Source organism: Anopheles moucheti, chromosome 3, assembly GCF_943734755.1.
Source record: "Anopheles moucheti chromosome 3, idAnoMoucSN_F20_07, whole genome shotgun sequence".
NCBI lineage: Eukaryota > Metazoa > Arthropoda > Insecta > Diptera > Culicidae > Anopheles > Anopheles moucheti.
Genome location: NC_069141.1, coordinates 10,414,745 through 10,434,434, shown reverse-complemented (window position 1 = coordinate 10,434,434; position 19,690 = coordinate 10,414,745). Strand labels below are relative to the sequence as shown.

The 19,690-nt window shown below is 45.7% G+C and overlaps 5 protein-coding genes across 5 annotated transcripts in view; 2 read left to right on the top strand and 3 right to left on the bottom strand.

Annotated features, from left to right (window-relative positions):
• Positions 1–4: 4 nt before the first annotated feature.
• On the bottom strand, positions 5–3,520 carry LOC128302434 (dnaJ homolog subfamily C member 16-like). Its single transcript, XM_053039255.1, has 6 exons — positions 3,351–3,520; positions 1,908–3,273; positions 1,609–1,840; positions 1,243–1,417; positions 973–1,177; positions 5–895 (listed from the first exon to the last, which is right to left on the bottom strand). Exons 1-6 carry the CDS (start codon positions 3,518–3,520, stop codon positions 662–664), a joined length of 2,382 nt encoding a protein of 793 aa, XP_052895215.1. The 3' UTR covers positions 5–661.
• Positions 3,521–4,089: 569 nt separating this feature from the next.
• Positions 4,090–19,690, top strand: part of LOC128302171 (uncharacterized) — a 31,115-nt gene continuing 15,514 nt past the window's right edge. Inside the window, exons 1-2 of the mRNA XM_053038923.1 lie at positions 4,090–4,158; positions 4,374–4,557. Coding sequence (XP_052894883.1) covers positions 4,434–4,557 — 124 coding nt within the window. The 5' untranslated portion in view covers positions 4,090–4,158; positions 4,374–4,433. The remainder of the gene's footprint in view (positions 4,159–4,373; positions 4,558–19,690) is intronic.
• Positions 10,020–10,891, bottom strand: LOC128302175 (uncharacterized). Its single transcript, XM_053038926.1, has 2 exons — positions 10,788–10,891; positions 10,020–10,715 (listed from the first exon to the last, which is right to left on the bottom strand). Exons 1-2 carry the CDS (start codon positions 10,830–10,832, stop codon positions 10,089–10,091), a joined length of 672 nt encoding a protein of 223 aa, XP_052894886.1. The 5' UTR covers positions 10,833–10,891; the 3' UTR covers positions 10,020–10,088.
• Positions 12,076–13,122, bottom strand: LOC128302172 (uncharacterized). Its single transcript, XM_053038924.1, has 2 exons — positions 13,060–13,122; positions 12,076–12,981 (listed from the first exon to the last, which is right to left on the bottom strand). Exons 1-2 carry the CDS (start codon positions 13,105–13,107, stop codon positions 12,139–12,141), a joined length of 891 nt encoding a protein of 296 aa, XP_052894884.1. The 5' UTR covers positions 13,108–13,122; the 3' UTR covers positions 12,076–12,138.
• On the top strand, positions 18,088–19,012 carry LOC128302174 (uncharacterized). The gene is made up of 2 exons (XM_053038925.1): positions 18,088–18,120; positions 18,200–19,012. Exons 1-2 carry the CDS (start codon positions 18,088–18,090, stop codon positions 19,010–19,012), a joined length of 846 nt encoding a protein of 281 aa, XP_052894885.1.

Sequence of the window (19,690 nt, the reverse complement as noted above, 5' to 3'; positions counted from 1 at the left end):
TTTAGAAATTGTGGGACATATTGCTTGTGGTGGACGTAAAGGACAAGCCCTATTTATTTTCGACCTAAAAGGCAGATGTTATTCAGATAATTGTTAGCTGGGTTGTTTGGTAGAAGCCGTTTGTTTTACCTTTAAACATGAAACATAAACATTCGTTTACATAAAACGAATCTTTGACTAGATCGGCAAGTACTGTCTCTGAGCATAGTTTAGCACTACCATTTGATTAATGATCATGAGCTTAAACGGTGTCTATAGTTTAAATATCCAAATTGTAGCATCACTCCTTAAACACTACTGAAGTGCAGCTTGACTACTGCTCCTTTTCAAGTCCCATTCTTAGGGACATTTGTCATATTAAATGCATTGAATTGTTGGGACTATAAATTGTGGCTGATTGAATGAGTAATGAACATTTTTTAAAAATTAAAAATCTATCTGAACAATTGTATTCCTTTTTTGTCAAATAGAAAATGCAAAACAAAATTTCTAACAAACTATCAAACGATGAACAACGATGAACGTATACATTAACTAATAAATATCGTCTTTAAGCTTTGCGATTGTATGTCTTCCCAAGTGAAGATGTAACCAGATTAAGCCCTAACAATCCGACTAGAGACATACCCAAAAGTTCGCAAATAGTCATTACTGATTGCTCTTATTTTGAAGGAAAGTCTGGCCAATAGTTGACGAAGTACCGATGCGTGCTCCCTTCAAACAAACGATCGAGCCAGTTTGGCAACCCATCTAGTAGATTTTCTTCAAGCAGAATCTTTGGTTCGTATATGTCGGACGTGGATGTTTCGGAATCAGAACTATCCATACCGAGGAATGCTCCAGCCTCGGGATCAGATGGCATCGAACTGAGATGGCGCGTAATTTTCATCATGCGCTACAAATGGAATGATAAATTGTCATAGAAAATTAAGTAATTTGAGCGAAATATAACAGAACAATGTAAACAATTACCTTTGCTCCACGATTCGACTCTGGATGCTTAGCATGGTACATGCAAAAGTATTTGCGATGCCCATTTAAAGCTATGACCGTACCAATACAGTTCCGTGGATTGATTTCCATCTCACGTGATTCTGACAGCGACAAACGTAATAATTCAGCGTACCATCCAATACCTTTTTCAATTAGCATGTGGGCAAACATTAGTGTTTTGTTCCTGCAGAATAGAAACAAAAGCGTTAATCGAAAATAACACAAAGGAAGTAATCGAGAAACCCATACTTTCGATACGGCCATACTGCTTTATGAAATGATGGAATCAATTTCGATCTTGATTGCATATCGGTAAGCAATACTATCGTGCGGCAACCGGGTTTAAGTAGTCTAACCAATCCGTTGTATTTTTCAGCGCGTAATTCATGTAGACGAAGCTCGGGGACATAGCCCACTGGTTTTCCTACAAATAAAACGACGAAAATTAGTACCATTCATAAATACTGTAAGAGAAAATATGTCGAACTAGTAAACACATAGAGTAAACATTAGAAACTGCATTAAATTGCAACTTAAGCAACATGGAAATCTGCCTTTCTAAGTCTTACGATTTCAAACAATTAGGGAACCATGCTGTTTTATTCAATAGCTTACCACTAGTATTGTCCACGTGTTTGCTCTTTTTCTGCTGTATGTCTTCCTCTTCCAAATGTAGTAGATAGGACATAAAATAACCAATGCCAAGTATAAAGGCTATTGTTCCAATAACCGATATCGCTGGTAGAATGTGCTCCTGTCCTAAATTGTCGACCATATATTCTAATGCCAGCAATACACGTTTCACCATTCGCATCACTGCATGTTCGGCATGCTCATCTAGAAGGGCCTGTAAGAAAAAAGCATTAAATTAGTGTACGGTAAAAATGTTTCGGGACATTTACGTGTATAATTACCTTCACTTCGGTTTCGTAGCTAAGAGCTTCTGACGAGCGTAACAATCGATGGATTGTAGTGTCCATTTTCTGCTTCGTATAATTAAAGTATTGCTCCTCTGTGTCATTCTCCAGCGCCTTATCTACTGGCAGCACAACCTCTTGGACCCATTCGTAGCGAATTTGTTTGGTATCTCGGCGCCAGAAAATCACAATTTGCAAAAGCGTTTCTTTGGGTTGATTGTGCTTGGAAAGTGCACCGATAAAATCGTTTTGCTTCTCTTGGTATATGTAAGCGTATCGGACTCTTTCACGACTAAAACCCGATTCGAGCGCTATTTTACGCATAATGGTGCGAGCTCCATCATGCGAGCTCGTATTTTCAGTGACCAGTACCACACACAATCGCTTCCGCGGTCGGTTCCATTCGGCAGGACAAACGCTATCCAGCATATCTTGCGAGGATAGACGTGGAAAAATAAGAAATTTGTTGTGCGAAATGATGTTGTTCAAGGTCGCCGTAGGTATATCCGTCATGGTAACTGAAGCGATCGGTTGAGATGGGAATTCATTGAAGAGCAGCAAAGTATCAAGTGAGGCATGAGCTTTGAACTTTGCCTGTATGTTCGAGGTATCGTTGATGTTTAGCTGCACGAAGCCAAATGCAACACGTTCACGAAAGTAATACGCGATTATGAGATACCGCAGTCGGGGTTGAGCTCTCGGTTCTAGAATAAGAGCCCGAACACGATTATCTGCCCATCCGCCCAAAAATGTATCAAGCGTACTGTCTGTTACCGGCGTCAACAGTTTATATGGCAGCTTTTGGCGTATAAAATCTACCACATGCTGCGCGTTAAACACACTATCTTTGTACACGTAATTATGACCATCCAACACCATAATCACACACGGCAGCGAGTGTACCCCGACCTTCCGCACAAGTTGTTCCTCGTGACCGGCATTAACGGTGGCAAACACCACTCCGTATGGTTCGAGTGTGTCGATTAGCTTCTTGAACGAATTTGCCGCCTTCATACATGCGAAGCACCAATCCGCATAAAACATCAGTATATGCGGAGTTACGCGACTTTTCGGCAAAATGTTCGTTTCGTAATATTTGCTAGTAATGGAAAGCCGATGATACAAGCCTATATCTTGATCGTGAAAGTTAAAGTTATGGGCACCATTGAAATGCTCGAAAGCATCCTGAAACCGACCAAAATTGCTATTATCTGGACGATTTCGATCCAGCACTGCGTCCTCGTTCGTGATCCCGTACTGATCATAGGCGAGCCTACGATTCGTGTCGGATAACAATTCGTACGCTTGTTTCATTTCCACAAATTTGGTTTCCGCATCAGGGTGGTTCGATTTATCCGGATGCCTATGGAAAAAAGTGTAGTGCAGTAAGCAAAGTGGCTACTTTTGTTAGCGAATCGATTTTTCCATGACAGTACTCACCATTCCTTGGCCAATTGCTTATACGCTCGGCGTATCTCCTGCGTCGTTGCTCGTTTATGTACTGCTAGGATTGTGTAGGGATCGTTCGAGGCGGTTAAGCTTAAGCCAAACGTACCAAAAACTAAAGCAAACCCAATCCAATAAACTACGGTTTTTTGTCGACGGCACATCTTTGGTAAGTTCTAAACAGGACGAGCTGCAAGTGTTGAATGTTGTGTTTATTAATTGTCACTGTCAGTCCGGAGTTTGACATGCAGGGTTTGACTTTCGCACTTTTCGCACTGTGGTCGATCCAGCACCTGCTGATCCAACATCATCAGGATTTGTTTATCCCTGCATGGATTTTTCCTAAGATTCGCTACGATTGCTCTAAAATCCATTCCATTTCCCTCGCTCTATTAATGAATTTTTCCATTCAAACCACCTAATAAACAGCAAACTTTCGTGCAAAGCTTCACACATGTTCCTGGAGCTTTGTTTGTTTCTAAAAATATTCTTTCATATACGCGCGCGTTACAACCCCGAAGCTTCCGCTGTCGTCATGTGTGCCGTTATCATTTTGCGTATTGCGCGCGCCTGTGTGAGTGCTCCGGAAAAAGTATATATCAAAAGAAAATGTGCCGGGAAAAATCAGTTGAACGGTGTTTTTCCACCAGTTGACTTCGAATTCCGTCGGAGACACACCGAGTGTGACTCCGTCGCGCTAGTTCCAGGTGTCTGGCACCTGCACTCAGTCAGCAAATAGTAGTTGTTTTTGCACGCAGTTATATCCCGTGGGTGAAGCAAAGGATAAAAGTGAATCTTACATGTGAGCCGTCCATTTTTTGGTTTTTGCAAAGTGATTGAACACATCCGATCGCTGTTGTTTCATTACTTGTTGAAAAGTTTTTTTCTTAATTGTTTTGTTCTATTACCATTTTATACATGTGACTTGCTATTATATGATTTTACATGAGTACATCGTTAGTTTTATAATTCTGATTGCATTCTCTATATCTTCGTCCCAACGGTTACAACTCGCAGGGTGAAACGTAAAATTGCAAGTGCTGTGCAAAAGGTTTTACCGGTTTTTCGTTTGAACTGATGCGACCGACCGCCAAAGCGAACCTGGCCATCGGCCAAGCGGCGGCACTAGCAATCCTGGTGTCGCTGGCCACGGTTGGTGCCATTCCGACCTCGGTGTTGGCGGACTCGAAGGATGCCAACGGTAAGTGATCACATGGACTTGTCCGTCGATAAATTATCATTTTCCCTCCCCATCCGTCTTCCGTATTGTAATAATTGAAAGCGACGGCAAATGGCACTGGAATAATATTTGCCTTCCAAAGGCGATGGCGATGAGATTACTACACCGGGCACACTGGTGAGCCAATCTTCCGCTGCAGCGAGATGATAAGAAAATAAGAAATTCCTGTGAAACAACGAGCACTGTTGCACTGTTTTTGCAGCCGAACCACTACAGAAAATTGCATTTTCACGTGGCGTTGAAGCTCCATGGTGGATGTCATGGTGATCCGATGACTCCTAGCTTGATGGAGGATACTTGTTTTACACCATGCTTTGCCATCACCTACGCTGAACGGCAGGAATTGTTTAGTGGCGAAAACCCAGGATACCTTTGTTTCGTACACTCGGCGGCACCCATGTGTGACACCGTTCCCACTTGACCACGTGTGAAATCTTGAGACATAATAACGAAACGGAAACGGTATCACATTTTCACCTCCTTTCGTTGTCCGGTAGCTTCGTTGACACTTTGACTCTGGCTTTCATTAGTCGTCGGAAGGACGATAGGTATCCTGTCACGTTACCTGGCCAAAGTTTGGTTGGGACAGATGTTCCAGATGCAGCACATATGGAAGAACTTCACCACACTTCCAATTGTGAGTGATGATTTACAAGTGAAAACGAAACGTTGGTGACCTGTATTTGATTGCTATTGAGGGAATAATCGGCAGAAGCGTGTCCTAACGTGGTAACACAGAACAGAAGAAAAAACCTCATCTGGTCTCTCAAACAATCTATGTAAGTTTTGTTAGTTCAGTGCCTCAAACTCTTTGCATTTGCATATTGAAAGAAGTCAGAAATTGAAATTCATCACCTCATCGCCTCAAAATCCCCTTCAATGCAGCACCGAAATGAGGTACAGTGCAGAGGAAATTACAATCAGTCCAAAATTTCATTCGCGGTTTGGTAAACTCAATTACGCTTCACACTGGGTCCCCGTAACTTCCAGTTGCCGTAGGCTTCGTGCACCTAGTGGAATGTGTACGTGTTTGTGTGTGTGTTTGGTGAGGTATTTTTTGTGAGCCTTGGTCAGTTTTGGGAACCATTTTAGCTGTGAACCACCGCCCGCCGTCATCAGTGTTCTGGGAGATTGAGCAGATTATGGCTGGAACTACGGCATAAGTGCATGCCTGCAGTGTTTTTTTTTGTCGTTGTTGAACTCAGTCGGAAAAGGAAACATATTAGCTTGAGGTTGGACGATTCGGTTTCGTGGTTTATGGCGTTGACCGTTGTCCGCATGCAGCACGGTCGAACCGTAATGATTCACCGCACAGAATCTATAATCCACGGAGAATCGTTTGTCCCCAACGAGTCTCAAATGGGGGCGCTCAATCCGGTTCACTTTACGATACTGTGCCGGGAAGAAGGTTGATATCCATCCTAACAACAGGTTGCTAGCAGCAGGAACAGCTCTAACAGGGGCCCTCGCTATCAAACTGGGCCGCCTTTTGCCCGCGCGCGGAGTTGAAGCGGAAAAGGTAATGAAATAATAAAATTTAATTTACGATACTACTTCGGTCCGGTCCCGTTAATGGACATCAGGTTGTTCGCATCCTTCACCGCGTTGGCGAACCCGGTGGCGAACTTATCTGCGGTCGGATGTTTGAGCACATTAACCGTCAAATCTCGCATTTAATAACTTCTTTTTTCTGTGTGTGTGTGTTATTTTTGCCCCGGAACTGGAAGTATCTCATATGGAAACATCAGCTTATCAGCCGCGCGTAACATGAAGCTGGTCATTCTGAGAATGAAAACGAGTTGGCGTGTAATGTGTAGAACAAAAGAACCGCACTGGCCGTGGTGGAGTATTGGAAGTGGCGCCGATCTTCACACGACAGGACGTGGTGTAAACCCCCATCCGAACTCATCCCCCCACGTACGCAGGACTGTCTACGGGTAAATAAAGCACAAAGGGCGCCAGAAATAATGACTGGCCATAGTTTTAGTAGACCTCTTGAGATTGTGTTGTGAATGCCTCTAACTCTATTTCTCAAACTCCTTTTGGCCTCCCGTTTTCATTCGACATTGCATTAAAAACGTGTGCTCTTTTGATCTACCCATAATGGCCTGCATTTGGAAGCCCTTTTCGGGTGATATGCTGTCGAAAATTCAGTTCCCCATTTCCTAGCGCAATCTCACGCAAAAGCACATGAGACACCCAGTTTGCACAGTGATAGGGGTTTACGGTGCGAGTTGATAGTGGGATGGACTTGGAAGATGAATGTCTACCTGTTCGCCTTGTTTCGAGCGGCTGCCATTTGACCTCAAATCCGACACTGTCGAAAACTTGGGCGTTGGTTGTTTGCTTAGGATCAAAAACCAACCACGGCTCGTATCATGGGGCAACTCCTTTTAATTGCACATAAATGCGTTACACCCGTTGTTGGTCTAGCTCCGAAACACGAAGCCCGCTTTACAAAACGCTTAAAGTACATCTCCGTACCGTCACTCGATTGCAGACAAAGCTCTCCCATCTCACGGCCGTGATGGAAACATTGTTTCAGGATGTGTTTATTAAAACTCGCTTCAAATTATTCCACCATTCACCTGATTCGGATACACCTCAGTTCCTACAGCGATTTCAAGATTTCCACCACAAATGTTGCTCAATTGCTGGTGAGCCAACGCGATGTACGCTCGGAAGGACATTTCCGCGGTGGTCATACATTCGATGTAACGACCGCGAATTCCTACCAAATCGTCCTGCAATGCTGTCCTCTGTGAATCCAGCAAGATTGGCAAGGTTGGGGCGTGCAGTATCATATCTTTCTCCTTCTGGCGCAGTTTGTCCACAATGTTGCCCGGCGTGTAGAACACATTATCGCCCCGGAATGCATCCAGCAGCTGCAAGTTGACGGTCGATTGCTCGTACGCACGCATGGCCGTGTAGTACCAAAGCACGGTATTTTCTATCGATTCATCGACCGCGTTGATGCACTTAGTGTACGCCACACCGATCAGGTTAACCGTGTGCTGAGCAGCTATTCCGATGAACGCCATGCACTGCCCATCGGTAACGGATGTGTTCTGAGCGCGCATCAAACCATTCAGCTTGTCTTCCTGCAGTATGACCGACCGGACGAACGTTTCCTTTGCGAGCATAACGTCGGTGTGAAGTTGTGCTAGCGCTCCCGCACCTTCACGTTCCAGCGTGGATATTTGCCGCAGATCGCCATCCATCTTTTCCAGGTACCGGGGAACAATTTCCTTAAACGTATCGATCACCAGCAGGGCATCGGGGCGATCTGCATTGCCTGCTCCGATCACTGCCAACACTACCAGAACGAAGAGTTTCATCTCTCTATATCAGTCCCGCGCGGTCTCTATCGTGTGCGCACCAGAAAACTTGACGATCAAAGCAGCACTGCCACACGCTACCTTAAATACTGCCAAATATGTATAGCAGCAACGGTTCAAGGCTTTGGGCCATTTGCATCTTGCCGCGATGGTTCAGATAAGATTAGCATCTGCCGGAAAGAAGGATTTATCTCGCTAACGGATGTGTGGATTAAAGAAGATCATGTCAACAATTACAGTATTCTTAAAGGACAGAATTTGCCCAGTGGGCTTTATTTGTTGGCGAAGTCCGTCCAATTGCATTCAAATTGACTCTTAGTAATCTTAGTAACTCTTAGTAATCTAGTTGCATTAAGAGTTGTGATAGTGTTTTCTTTTTAAAGATTTCTTCAGGGTTTGCTGATTTTACTGTTCTTTCTGTGCTTGATAAAGGGATGTGTTTTCATCCTTTTGAGTAACTTATTATTATAATATGTAATATATCATACATAATATACATCTCAAAAGAACACCTCATCGATCGATCATTCGGGATGATCTTTACAAACTATAGACTCACTTAAGACCAAGAGAGAAGGGGGTTTTAGTAGTAACTAATTAGTAGTCAGAGAAACGATTGGCAATATAAAGCAAGAAAATAATTGCAATAACAACTCCATGGGTTTTGAATTCAATTTTATTAACTACCTACTAACTTTGAACGTGTTATTATATACTTCATTCGCTATGCCGTGTGGTATCCGCAAATCATCGCCAGCTGCATCTTGCACATGTTGGCACCTTGTTCGTACAGTTTGAATGCTTCGCCCATGCAAGCATCGTAGTTATCCTGGATGAATCTAAGATCGTTGTACACTTGGTCGACTACATCCTCTAGAGCCGTTGCCGTGCCATTGTTGTTGCGCAGTAATTCCATCTTGGCATTCAGCTTGGCAATGATCGGTTGCGGACTATGAAACACATTGTATCCCTGGAACACGTCCAGCAGACGTACCCACGATATCTGCTGCTCCAAATTGTTCACATAACCGTAGTACGCTGAAACGTTGCCATTTATCGCTTCATCTGCTTCGTTGATGCAGTTCGTAAAGGATACACCCGCCAGATTCACGTTCATCTTACTGATATTCATGATGAAGCTGGGACACAGTATGTCGGCCGTGCTTTCGACCGCAACCACGCGATATATTTCATCCTCACGGTTGATCACCTTATGCACAAATTGCTCCTTACTCTCAATAATCGACAGATGTATGTTGGCCAACTGATTCGTGACGTTGCTCTTAATGGCGGTGATTACCGTTTGCGCCTCGTCCAAATTGGAGCTGTAGAGCGGCAGAAGCTGCTTGAATGTGGTGATGACGTTTTCCGTTTCTGGACGACCAGCGGCAACGATGCCGATCGTGGTCAGCAGCACGATAAAGCTCTTCATGGTTTTACTTTCAGCGTTTCGGCGAGGATCAACAAACTGGATAACACACCCAACGGGAAAAGATCTTTTATACCGCATAACATAACGTGTGCAATGATCTGTTTACATTAGATTACAATTTTAGCATTGCTAAGCTGCCACTCATTATCTGTTTTTTCTTGTGTATCTACAAAAAAACGAATCCCGAATTTCTGTGCCAAGGTTTATCTGTTTACTAGTATCTTCCGGTGCTTTATGTAGACTGAATGGAGTGTTCGCTGCAAAGCTCATAAATTCAATACCCCTGGAAGTACCTGATGTGTTCGTTGGCGAAATTCTTTAACACTTTCAGCGCCATGTCAACAATCGTTACCGTGTGGCCACTCTCAAAGCTTAGTTGGCCTTTTGTATACCACATCACCCATGTTACAAATGTCCTTAATGAATGGGCTTTCTTTAATAAACATGAATGAAGTGTGATGTTTGCTCTCACATCTCACTGGTGAGTACCATATGATATCGCCAGATAAGATTTCTCACAATGGGATTGCGAACGATACAATGTTGATTTGCGACGTAAAACCTGCTCCTTTGGGTGTATTCTCAAATTAAATTCTATAACCACCCATATTTATGTGTCCCTGGAACACATTGGAACCGCGAAAGTCACTTAAGGTCAATAATTTATTATATTCAATGAACAAACATAAGCTCACAACATTTATTGCATAACCATCAGCATCTTACTGCTCCTTTTTCGCACACACAATCTGATACTGCTTCGAGGTACCTTCCAGTGCCGTGTCCAATCCAGCCCGTGCCTCTGTCATACACCCGACAAACTGTCCCTTCACTTCGCCCAACTCTTCACGAATCTCTCTCACCGCTGCCGCACTCAACGACGGTAGCTTAAGCGTGGCCCGCATACGTTCCTGCAGCTTGCTGCGTATGCGTGCCGGATCGACGAAGATATTTTCACCCCGGAACGCATTCAACACGTTGGCCTGGTCGTACTGGTCGCGCGATACAGCCCCACCCGTAGCCCCGGACAGCTTCTCGAACAGCGCATCGTCCACCTGGTTCAGGCAGGACGTGTAAGATACACCGGCAAGGTTCAACATGAGTGCCGTCTTCTGGCGGATAAAGTCTACACAGTGCGGACCGCTGGCCTGTGCCTCGGCGGTAGCCAGTTCCTGCAGGATGGAGGATTCTCCATTGATGGACGAACGGACATACTCCTCCTCCGCCAGCAACAGCTCTGACTGTACGAGCGACACGAAATCATCTTCCGCTCCAAACAGCCGGCCCTTTTTCACGCGTTTCAACTGTGTAAACAGACTAAGTGTCTCATCGCGATCAGCTGCGATAGCCTGCGATAAGGATGGAATAAGCTTCAACCTAATCCACTTTCACGTGCAAACCCGAAGCGAATCTCAACTCACCGAAATAGTCACGGACAGCAGTGCTAACAGGAGCAGTGCCTTCATTTTGATTTCCAGTTTGATGGTAGTTAGCCTTCCTCGAACGATAACTTCTGCCCTCCCAAGGTAGCAGCAAGCGAATGAACCAGCTCCCGACGATGCCCAAACGTTTTATATCCTCTCATCCACTCCCATCGGGAAGGGGACCACCTTTTCACTATCTCAAAACCTCAAGTTCGTGTGATCAACAGCACCGTGTCTCTTATCAATCCGATGCTATCGTGAGGCAGAATTAAGAAAGCACCGTCGCGATAAGCACCCGCCAGCGAATCCCGCATGAAGTAGTAATGGATCGGAAGTTCACCTTTTCGGCAAAAAAATATGGTGTAATGGTGTGCACTTGAGGAAGGGTATTATTTTCTGGCCAAGTGTTGCAAAATCAGGCGTACAATGGGACAAACAACAACTCGTATGCAAAATTGATCGATAAAGCGGAAGACAACGTTCAATCATACGGTGGAATGTATCGCTCAATTTTGTTGAAGAATTGGAGCTTACTGCTGGAGACGTGTCTTTATTTAAATGCACAGCACAAAACAAACATTATACTGCACTTTTGGTTGGAATGCATGATGTCATCGGCAAAACATATTTGCAAAATTTGAAGATTAAGAGTTAAGAGTGACTTAAAGATCTCAAAAAGGAAATACGTTCAATTGAACAGACTTGTTGTTGATGTAAAGAGGGCTAGATCATCTTACGGATGTTCTAGCTTGTTGATGAAATAATTGGGAGATTGACATTCAATATGTTCGACGGACTTTCATTTGTTTGTTGCTTCCTTATTAAATCTGAAGACCTCAGGAATATTTCACCTGATCTCCATGGAAAAAGCATACATTTGAATCGGTTGACTTGTTATCTCTTACTTGATCTCTTACTGAGATACGACTCAGAAATCACATAAAAGTACCTTTTTAAGTCATTCAACTGGAATCTAACAAGAATTTTTTAACTCCCTTTGTGAAATTAAATTCCTTACATCAATATGTACCAAGTGTTGCTAATCAAATACAAATTGCAAATATAAGGTTATGATGTCTAGCCGGTGCATCATAGAGCAGGTTTTATCGATCTATTGACACTTCAATCACAGGAGGCTTTGAGACCTTTGTCTGACATTTCTGACCTTGAGGATTATTTCTTCATATCGTTGCCTGTTGAATGGTCAGATGAGCTCGACAATTAATACTTATTCTCCGCCAACAACTTCAAAATTATACCAACAAGAATTAAAACCCATATCGCATTAGGTGATTAATTAAAAAGCCCATCTTTATTAGCTGCTAGTTTGTGATGCATCGATCATGTCTTACAACGCATAAGCCGCTTCTGGGGTGGATGGTTCCGGTTGATTTTCCTCCGGTACTTCCGTTTCTTCCGCCAGTGTGGTATCCAATTCCGGCTCGACTTCTGGCTCTGTGGCCGGCTCTGTCGCCGCCTCGGTCGTACCTTCCGTGGCTTCGGTCGGCTCTTCCGGCAGCAACGCTCCGAGACAGATTTGCTGCAGCTGCTGCAGCACCGTGCCGAGTGTGTTCTGCAGCAGCTGATCGTTCATGGTCAGACAGCTGGTGTACGCCGCTCGAACATCCCCCAGTCGTCCCTCGAACGCATCGACCAGCAGGGAAAGCTCCTGCGCCAGTTCAGCGGGAGCCTGCTGCAGGGAGGATAGCTTCTCCACCAACCGATCGACGATCGTTTGCGGATTGACGAACACGTTCTGGCCGCGGAACACATCGTACACGCTCAGATTCACGAAGCTCGTTTCGTTCACCGCCAGCTCGCTGTACACGCGGACAATTTCCGACGACAGCGACGCATCGACGTTGTTGAGACAGTTGGTGAACGACACACCGGCCAGGTTCATGTTAACGTCCACGCTTTGGCGCAAAAAGCCAAGACAGCTCGTATCGATGCTGATGCCCTGCCCATTCACCTGCCGCAGCACGTTCGCTTCCGTCTTGATGGCCGTCTGCATGAACGATTCCTTGCGCGCGGCAATGTCTATGTTGAACTTGTACACCACCTCGGAGCTGTTGAGCTTTGCTCCGGCCACCGCATTTACTACCACATCGCGAAGTTGCTTGTAAGCGGGATGCAGCTCGCGCAAAGCGTCGATGACCCGCAGGGAGGATTCGCGTTGTGCTAGCGTGACCTGTACCGTAAGAGAAACCGTAAGAAAAGGTTAGCTTTGCTGGCTATCGTTGCACTCCGGCCCGGACGAATAACTTACGCTCAGAACACCCAAGAACACGGCAACCACCAAAGGAAACGCTTTCATTTTGAAGAATTTGTGGAGAAGATATTCTTTTTTTTTGGTTCCTGCTCTATTCTACTTCGTCTGCTTCGGAACGAGCCGTTAGTGTCTACTGTGGGGATGGTACTGTCTGTCGGAACCGGGAAGGTCAGAAGTTTTTATACCAAGTTGGAATTAGTTTTCAAGTACTTCATCATCCTCTACTATCGCGCGCACGCATTCGACGAGTTAGCCCCTCGAGTGGTGTCCACGAGCGATGGGCAGCCTTCGTTCCGGTCGTACTTTCCTGCCTGCCTCACACCAGCTCAAGAAATTTCTAATCAACCATTTGCACGATTGAAATCATCGAAATGCCACCGGTTTGCAGGCCGCAAGAAGTTTTCTACCGATCTTCGGGGAGGCGGACGATCCGTTATCGAATTACCTGTATGCGAGTGATAAGGGTGGGTGGTTTGTACGGGACCTTCTCATAAATTGCACGTTTGCATAATTAGAAGTTAAGTGGAGCATGATTGATGCCGGGTCGGAAGCATATGGTCTAAAATCGATAACTTCACTGCGGACCGCGCGTCATGATAACGCCAAACACACACACACAGCCCTACGTTCCAAACCCGTCAGATTAGATCACGGCCTATCAATAGTTGGGTGATTTACACAGCTTTATGGCACTCGTAGGGGTGGAATAGTGTCATCCACTAGCTCAAATACCCCGTCGAGGGGATGCACTGGGTCAGCGAGCGCCACCGCTTCAAGCAGCCAGATCGTTAATCGGTACTTTTTGCTAATAGAATGACCCACTCGAACGGATGACCAGGAATGTATTAGAGGACCAGCACGTTACACGACGTTCGTTCCCAGGGTGTTGCGCGAGCCAAAACGTGCCGTTGAGTTTGCAGTGCAGTCCAGGGTATCGCGCAATCGGATTCGCGGAATTGACATCCTGGAACAATCGTGTCGCTGAAGTGCCACGACAATTGTTTGTTTCGATCGATTGTTGTGGAGAAAGTTTTAGTAACGATGATGCTCTTTGAGCTTTGTTCGCCAGAGTCAACAGTCTGCAGTGACGCATGTGACGTTTTGAAGTGGATGTCTAACTGATCCTACTACAGGTGCGTGTGACTTGAAGATTGGATTGGAATGGAAGATTTGTGGACATTTTTTGGATCTGAGCATTAATCTCTCTGAGACCTCTTCGGATGCGCATGGCATTGAGGGAGATAAAAATAAGTTCTTGATCTTTTTTCATTGTTTGAAGATCAAACTATAAGCTCACTTTCACGCCATTTAGTTATTTAGAATGATTTAATTATTCATACAGTTACCAGTTGTGTTTTATCTTCCGGATCCGTTGGCATTTGGTTATCAATTTTCTCGAAGCTAATGCTCAGCTCACCGCGTCAAATCGTCTCTCGTCCCAGCAGCAAACAATCGCAAACCAGAAAAAAACAATCATTCTTGCAGCACTCCCTATCCCACAAAACCGCAAATTTTCTTCCCGCTTTCTCGGGCGGACGATTTTCACTGACTTCTCTAACGAAACGTTTACTCAACTCGACCGACAGAGTAGATGAAGCACCTCAAAGGACATGCACGACGACTTGGGGTTTTGGATCGGTCGTTTTTTTTTATTTTGCTTTCCATTTTTGCTCCGTCTTGTTTGTTTCCACCGGTATTCCGGCTTTTTTCTTCCCTGGTTGTCGTGCAAGAATTTCGGATTTCACGGTACAAACTTTCCCAATTTCGTAAGCAATGTGCTTTCCCGGTCTGCCGGTGTCCGCACTTCCAACGATTCGTGCGCCTCTGGTTACACGTTCCGCAGAAACTGTACGGAGTTGACAAACTACCGACGAGGAAGTAATTTACAGTGACCCAGAATTTAAAAGTCGGTGACTTTGTTTGAACTATGCACACCGGGAACATGACCATCGGGGATTGTTCTGCGGCATGCTAGGGTCATAGTTTTCAGTGGAATCGCTCATTTTTATCTGCGGCACTTGTGACGTCTTGTTGAGGAGCGCATTTCTGCAATGTAATGGGATTGGGTGGCTTACAAAACTTAAAAATAGAACCATCCCGGATGTGGTCTAATTATAGCACGTAACTTTGTAAAGTGCGTGGCTGAAGTTGGCAATCGATAAGCTTCACAAAATCTGAAAACCGCCTTAATACTACAATCGTGCCGCGGTAGGTGCGATTGCGAACCCAATCTCCACCAAGTTCCGGTGATTCACACAGCACTGGGGCCTTATCATTATCGCACACTTGTAGCGGACGGAGCCATGCGGCAGACATTGCGGTGGATGGTGATTGAAAGGTGTCGATGGATGAAGGTCCTCCCATTACACCCCGTTCCAAATGTCCTAGCAATCGTAAATGATCGATTAGTTTCTCGCGAGTAAAAACAATAGCCAGCGGGAAGATTCGTGCTAATTGCAATACACACACAGCTCCGAGTGTTGTTGACCTGAAGATGATGGACGTGTGAATCAATCGGACCATCATCACCTGGACCTTCCCCAACAGAGTTGCACCTGTCGATGCAAATCGGATATTAGACAGCAGTCCGATACGGAAGCAGAAGTTGACCCACACAAAGAGAACACTCACCTGTCCCGATCTGTCTAACGCACTGATAAGTTCCGTTCGGACGCGATTGTCTCATCCGTGTGCAGCACCAGCAATTTGATTAAAAATTGCACAAAGAAGTGCAGTTCAATGCTGCCCATGGGAAATAATGATAATTCACCCGTCATGGGCACGGAGACGGACGGAATAGTTGACTATAAAATGAGCAGTAGGCGCTGCTCCAAAGTTATAATCCAGCCGGACCAGCAGCAGAAGCTTTCGTACACGGTTTGCTTTCCACCACTTTCAAAAACGTCCATTTTCCACCTTTAAAATGGCTGTGAATATAGTGCTCGTTTTGTTACTTGCGTCGTTCGGTTTGGCGCTCGGCCAAACACGGGATCCCTCGATCGAGGTGATAAACGCGCTGAAGGAGTTGCAACCGCGCTACCGAGAAATTCAAGATTTCGTCATCAATCGCCTAACCGAGGCACGGCTAAACAGCTCCCAGGTGATCTTCGGCTTCCACACCGACGTGATCACCTCGAAGGATCAGTACGTGCGCGATACGATCGAGGAAGAGCAGGGCGTACTGACGATACTAGACCGCCAGCCGGAATCGGTCGATCGCACGTGTCTCGGCTTTGTGCGCAACAGTGTCGATATGAACGTGAACCTGGTGGGCGTTTCGTACACGAACTGCATCGTGCGTGTGGATGACTCGTTGGCAACCGTTGTGCAGGAGTTCTACCGGACGATCCAACAGGACGAAACACGGTACACCGGCAGCGATTTGTTCGGCATATTCCGTGGAGAGAACATTTTCCATGCGCCGGAAAGCCTCATGCAGAAGCTTTACGAAAGACTGGAAGAGCTGCGCGAAAATCCGACCTACATTGCCACGGAACTGTTCGATATGATAGTGGAGTTCGAGCAGGAACTGAAGCAGGTGAAGACGGGCTACGATGGGTGTCTGGAGAGTGGAATGGAGCTGTTGCGAAACACGCTGGAGATCGCACGTACCCAGGTGGTAAAGGTGTGTCTGGGACAGTTGGAAGAGGAGGAATCCTCTACGACCCTTGCCGAGTAGAGCCAGTGCTGTAGGAGTGCTTCAAGTGAATATAGGAATATGATTTATTCCTTCAATAACCATTCTACATAAAATATTGTGTCAACCATCAAATTGAACGTATCATAAATAAAAAAATACCGGCACGACAATTCTTTGAAGGCACCCACAATAAGCAACGCTCTTAGCTAATGTAACACATGCAAGAAAGAAGCAAACCGAACCGTGGGACACTACCGAAAAAAAAACTTCTTAAAAAGCCTCACAAAACTTCAATAAATCCTTCACCCAAGAGAGAGAGAGAGAGAGAGAGAGCGAGAGAGTGAGAACAAAGTTTAAAGAGTTCCATTTGATTTTTTCCTTATCCACTTTTAATGCTACCAGCTGTTGCTTTGCCGAAAGCGTTTGGGAAAAGAAACTTTTCACGCTTTCAAGGATGTGATTCCCGCCGGACCCACCGGGGTTCACCACGTGCACGTGCACGAAACACCTAACACACCGTGCGTCTGGCGTTATTTGGTTACACCTTTCACTTTTGTGAAGTTTTGTGACGGTAGGATATCCAGATGGTCGCGCGTACTGACACATATGGCGGAGGAAAAAGATTGAAGGCAAGGGTGGACCAGTGCCACATAATACACAAATTGTGATTGATTGGTTTACACACATGGGCATGAGTTGTGGTTTTGTTCGGTGTGCGAAATACACTTTCGAGAAAGGTGAGAAATTGAATTTTGGAAATATTTCTTTCGCATCACCAATTCGTGTCCCAATGTGTCCTTCCCGCGGTAAGTTATTGGTCTTTGAACTTGTTTTTTTGCTTTTGCGTAACGTATTGACAAGTTTTAGCTTCTTGAACCAGTTGAACAGGCATGTCCGCCCTTCGCCCCGGACGATCATGCTACCCGAAAGTGTCACAACATTACCGGGAATTGTTTATTCGCGACACGCTTCGCTTACTCTCACTTGCAACCACCATAATCCAGCACTTCCGTGGCGGGAAGGTGGATTAGCCGACATTCGGGGACAATCTCCGACCGACCGGCATGACCTTGTGCAATTGCAACTAATCTACGCTGCGAATCGCGCAACTCATACCGTTCCGTTGCGACAGTACGACCCCAAGAAAGCATCGATTGAGACGTTTTATGTTTTATCGGTGGCGACAATAAAAATCTGAACTGCAAAGATTAAATCGGCACTCGATAAGCTTGCTTTCGTGCGTGGCTGTGATAAAGTTGGGATCGCTGATTTGGCTACCGAAAACCCGGAACCCACTGGCCGTATAAAGGGCCAGTGCTGGTACCCTGGGTAGATTATTCGGAGTAGTTCAGTTCACCAAGTAACGACGAAATTTTCATATCGATATGAAGCTCATTTTGGTGCTGCTTCTGGCAGGCGTAAGTATTTTTTTTGGGGCTGGGCGGGATAGGATAAAGGATGTTGTGACATTATTTCGAACATCCGTCCATGCTATAGGTTGCCTTGGCACAGCGTCCCCAAACGGTGGCCGTTATCGACAAGCTGTACGAGGTGCACCCACTGTACAGACAGATCCAGGACTATGTGATCAACACGATCGCAGATGCGCGCCTTTCGAGCTCGGCGAGGATCTACGACTTCCACCGGGACATCATCATGATCAAGAGCACCTTCCTCGGGACGTCGATCCGGCAGGAGCAAACCCTGCTGACCCAGATCAACGGCCAACCGCTGTCGGTCGATCAGCAGTGTCTGAGCTTCGTGCGCCAGAGTGCCGAGGTGAACATGAACCTGGCCGGTGTATCCTACAGTACCTGCATTACGACCGCTGGTGATACGCTCGTGTCCACCGTCAAGTCTTTCTACGAACGGTTGGATGTGGATGAGGCGGCCTACGTTGGGGTCGGTCTGTTCGAGGAGTTCCGCGACGAGAACGTGTTCTTCAATCCGAACAGCATCATCTCGAAGCTGGAGAGCCGCATGTTCCGGCTGGAAGATTACCCCACGCACATCGGTAGCGAGCTGCTGGACGCTGTGGCCGGATTCACCAGCGCGCTCGACGCCGTACGGATGAACTATGTGAGCTGCATGACGATGGGTGAACAGCTGCTCATGTCCGCCCTGCAATTGGCTCAGATGCAGCTGGAGGTGGTTTGCAATGCCAAGCTCATTCCTGTCCCGGAAGATAGCCCACCGGCGCCTCCCAATCCGGAACCGATTGAGCCAGAGGTACCGGCACCGGAACCGCAACCCGAACCGGAACCGCAACCCGAACCGGTACCAGAACCAGAACCGGTACCAGAGCCATAACCGGAACATTGAAACCCATACTCAGGAGAAACTTTTCAAATGAAGTTATTAAAAATAAAATTTGCAATAAAATGTCAGCTGGCTGTTTTAGATATCAATAAACTTTTAAAATGTTAATTTAAAACGAAAATGTGTGATTTGTTGCAACGCTAATGGTAATAACATAATAAGCGTCAAGTACACCAATGAGATTAACGAGGTCCAACATTGTCCACCCAATGTAGACCATTGCACCGCTGTTATCTCGCGTTGTTATCAACGTATATCCCCAGCGAAACGCATCGCGTTATCGCGCATAATTATGAATGAATTTAATTTTTATTGTGTCCTAAATTTAATCCTTCTAGATTAGATCGCAAAGACAATAGACGGCTCTCTACCGGCTCAAAAACAACTTCCACCACGGTGCGAGTGTTGCTTCGGCGCGGTATGAAAAAGAAATGGCCACCTCCATTTCCAAACACCTTTGCCGCTTGCTTTCTCAGCCGTGCTCGCTTTCGTTAGATTGTTTGGTTCGGTGTTGCTCCTTCTAGATAGGAGATGTCTGTTCTGGCTTTTGGCCCTCTAGCTCCTACGATAAGATATTACATTAAATATTCATTGGCCCTGCAGCAGGAACGAGGGCCACAGTAGCTGCTCTTTTGGATGCAACCAAACTTAATATAAATCTGAGCATGC

Excerpts from the sequence above, each read along its gene's own strand:
- LOC128302434 (XM_053039255.1), bottom strand. The coding sequence starts at position 3,520 with ATGTGCCGTCGACAAAAAACCGTAGTTTATTGGATTGGGTTTGCTTTA. Across the intron at positions 1,418-1,608 it reads ACACGTGGACAATACTAGTG|GAAAACCAGTGGGCTATGTC; the intron begins GTAAGCTATTGA and ends TTTTATTTGTAG. Across the intron at positions 1,178-1,242 it reads GCAGTATGGCCGTATCGAAA|GAACAAAACACTAATGTTTG; the intron begins GTATGGGTTTCT and ends TCTATTCTGCAG.
- LOC128302175 (XM_053038926.1), bottom strand. The coding sequence starts at position 10,832 with ATGAAGGCACTGCTCCTGTTAGCACTGCTGTCCGTGACTATTTCG. Across the intron at positions 10,716-10,787 it reads TGCTGTCCGTGACTATTTCG|GCTATCGCAGCTGATCGCGA; the intron begins GTGAGTTGAGAT and ends TCCTTATCGCAG.
- LOC128302172 (XM_053038924.1), bottom strand. The coding sequence starts at position 13,107 with ATGAAAGCGTTTCCTTTGGTGGTTGCCGTGTTCTTGGGTGTTCTGAGC. Across the intron at positions 12,982-13,059 it reads TGTTCTTGGGTGTTCTGAGC|GTCACGCTAGCACAACGCGA; the intron begins GTAAGTTATTCG and ends CTTACGGTACAG.
- LOC128302174 (XM_053038925.1), top strand. The coding sequence starts at position 18,088 with ATGAAGCTCATTTTGGTGCTGCTTCTGGCAGGC. Across the intron at positions 18,121-18,199 it reads TGGTGCTGCTTCTGGCAGGC|GTTGCCTTGGCACAGCGTCC; the intron begins GTAAGTATTTTT and ends TCCATGCTATAG.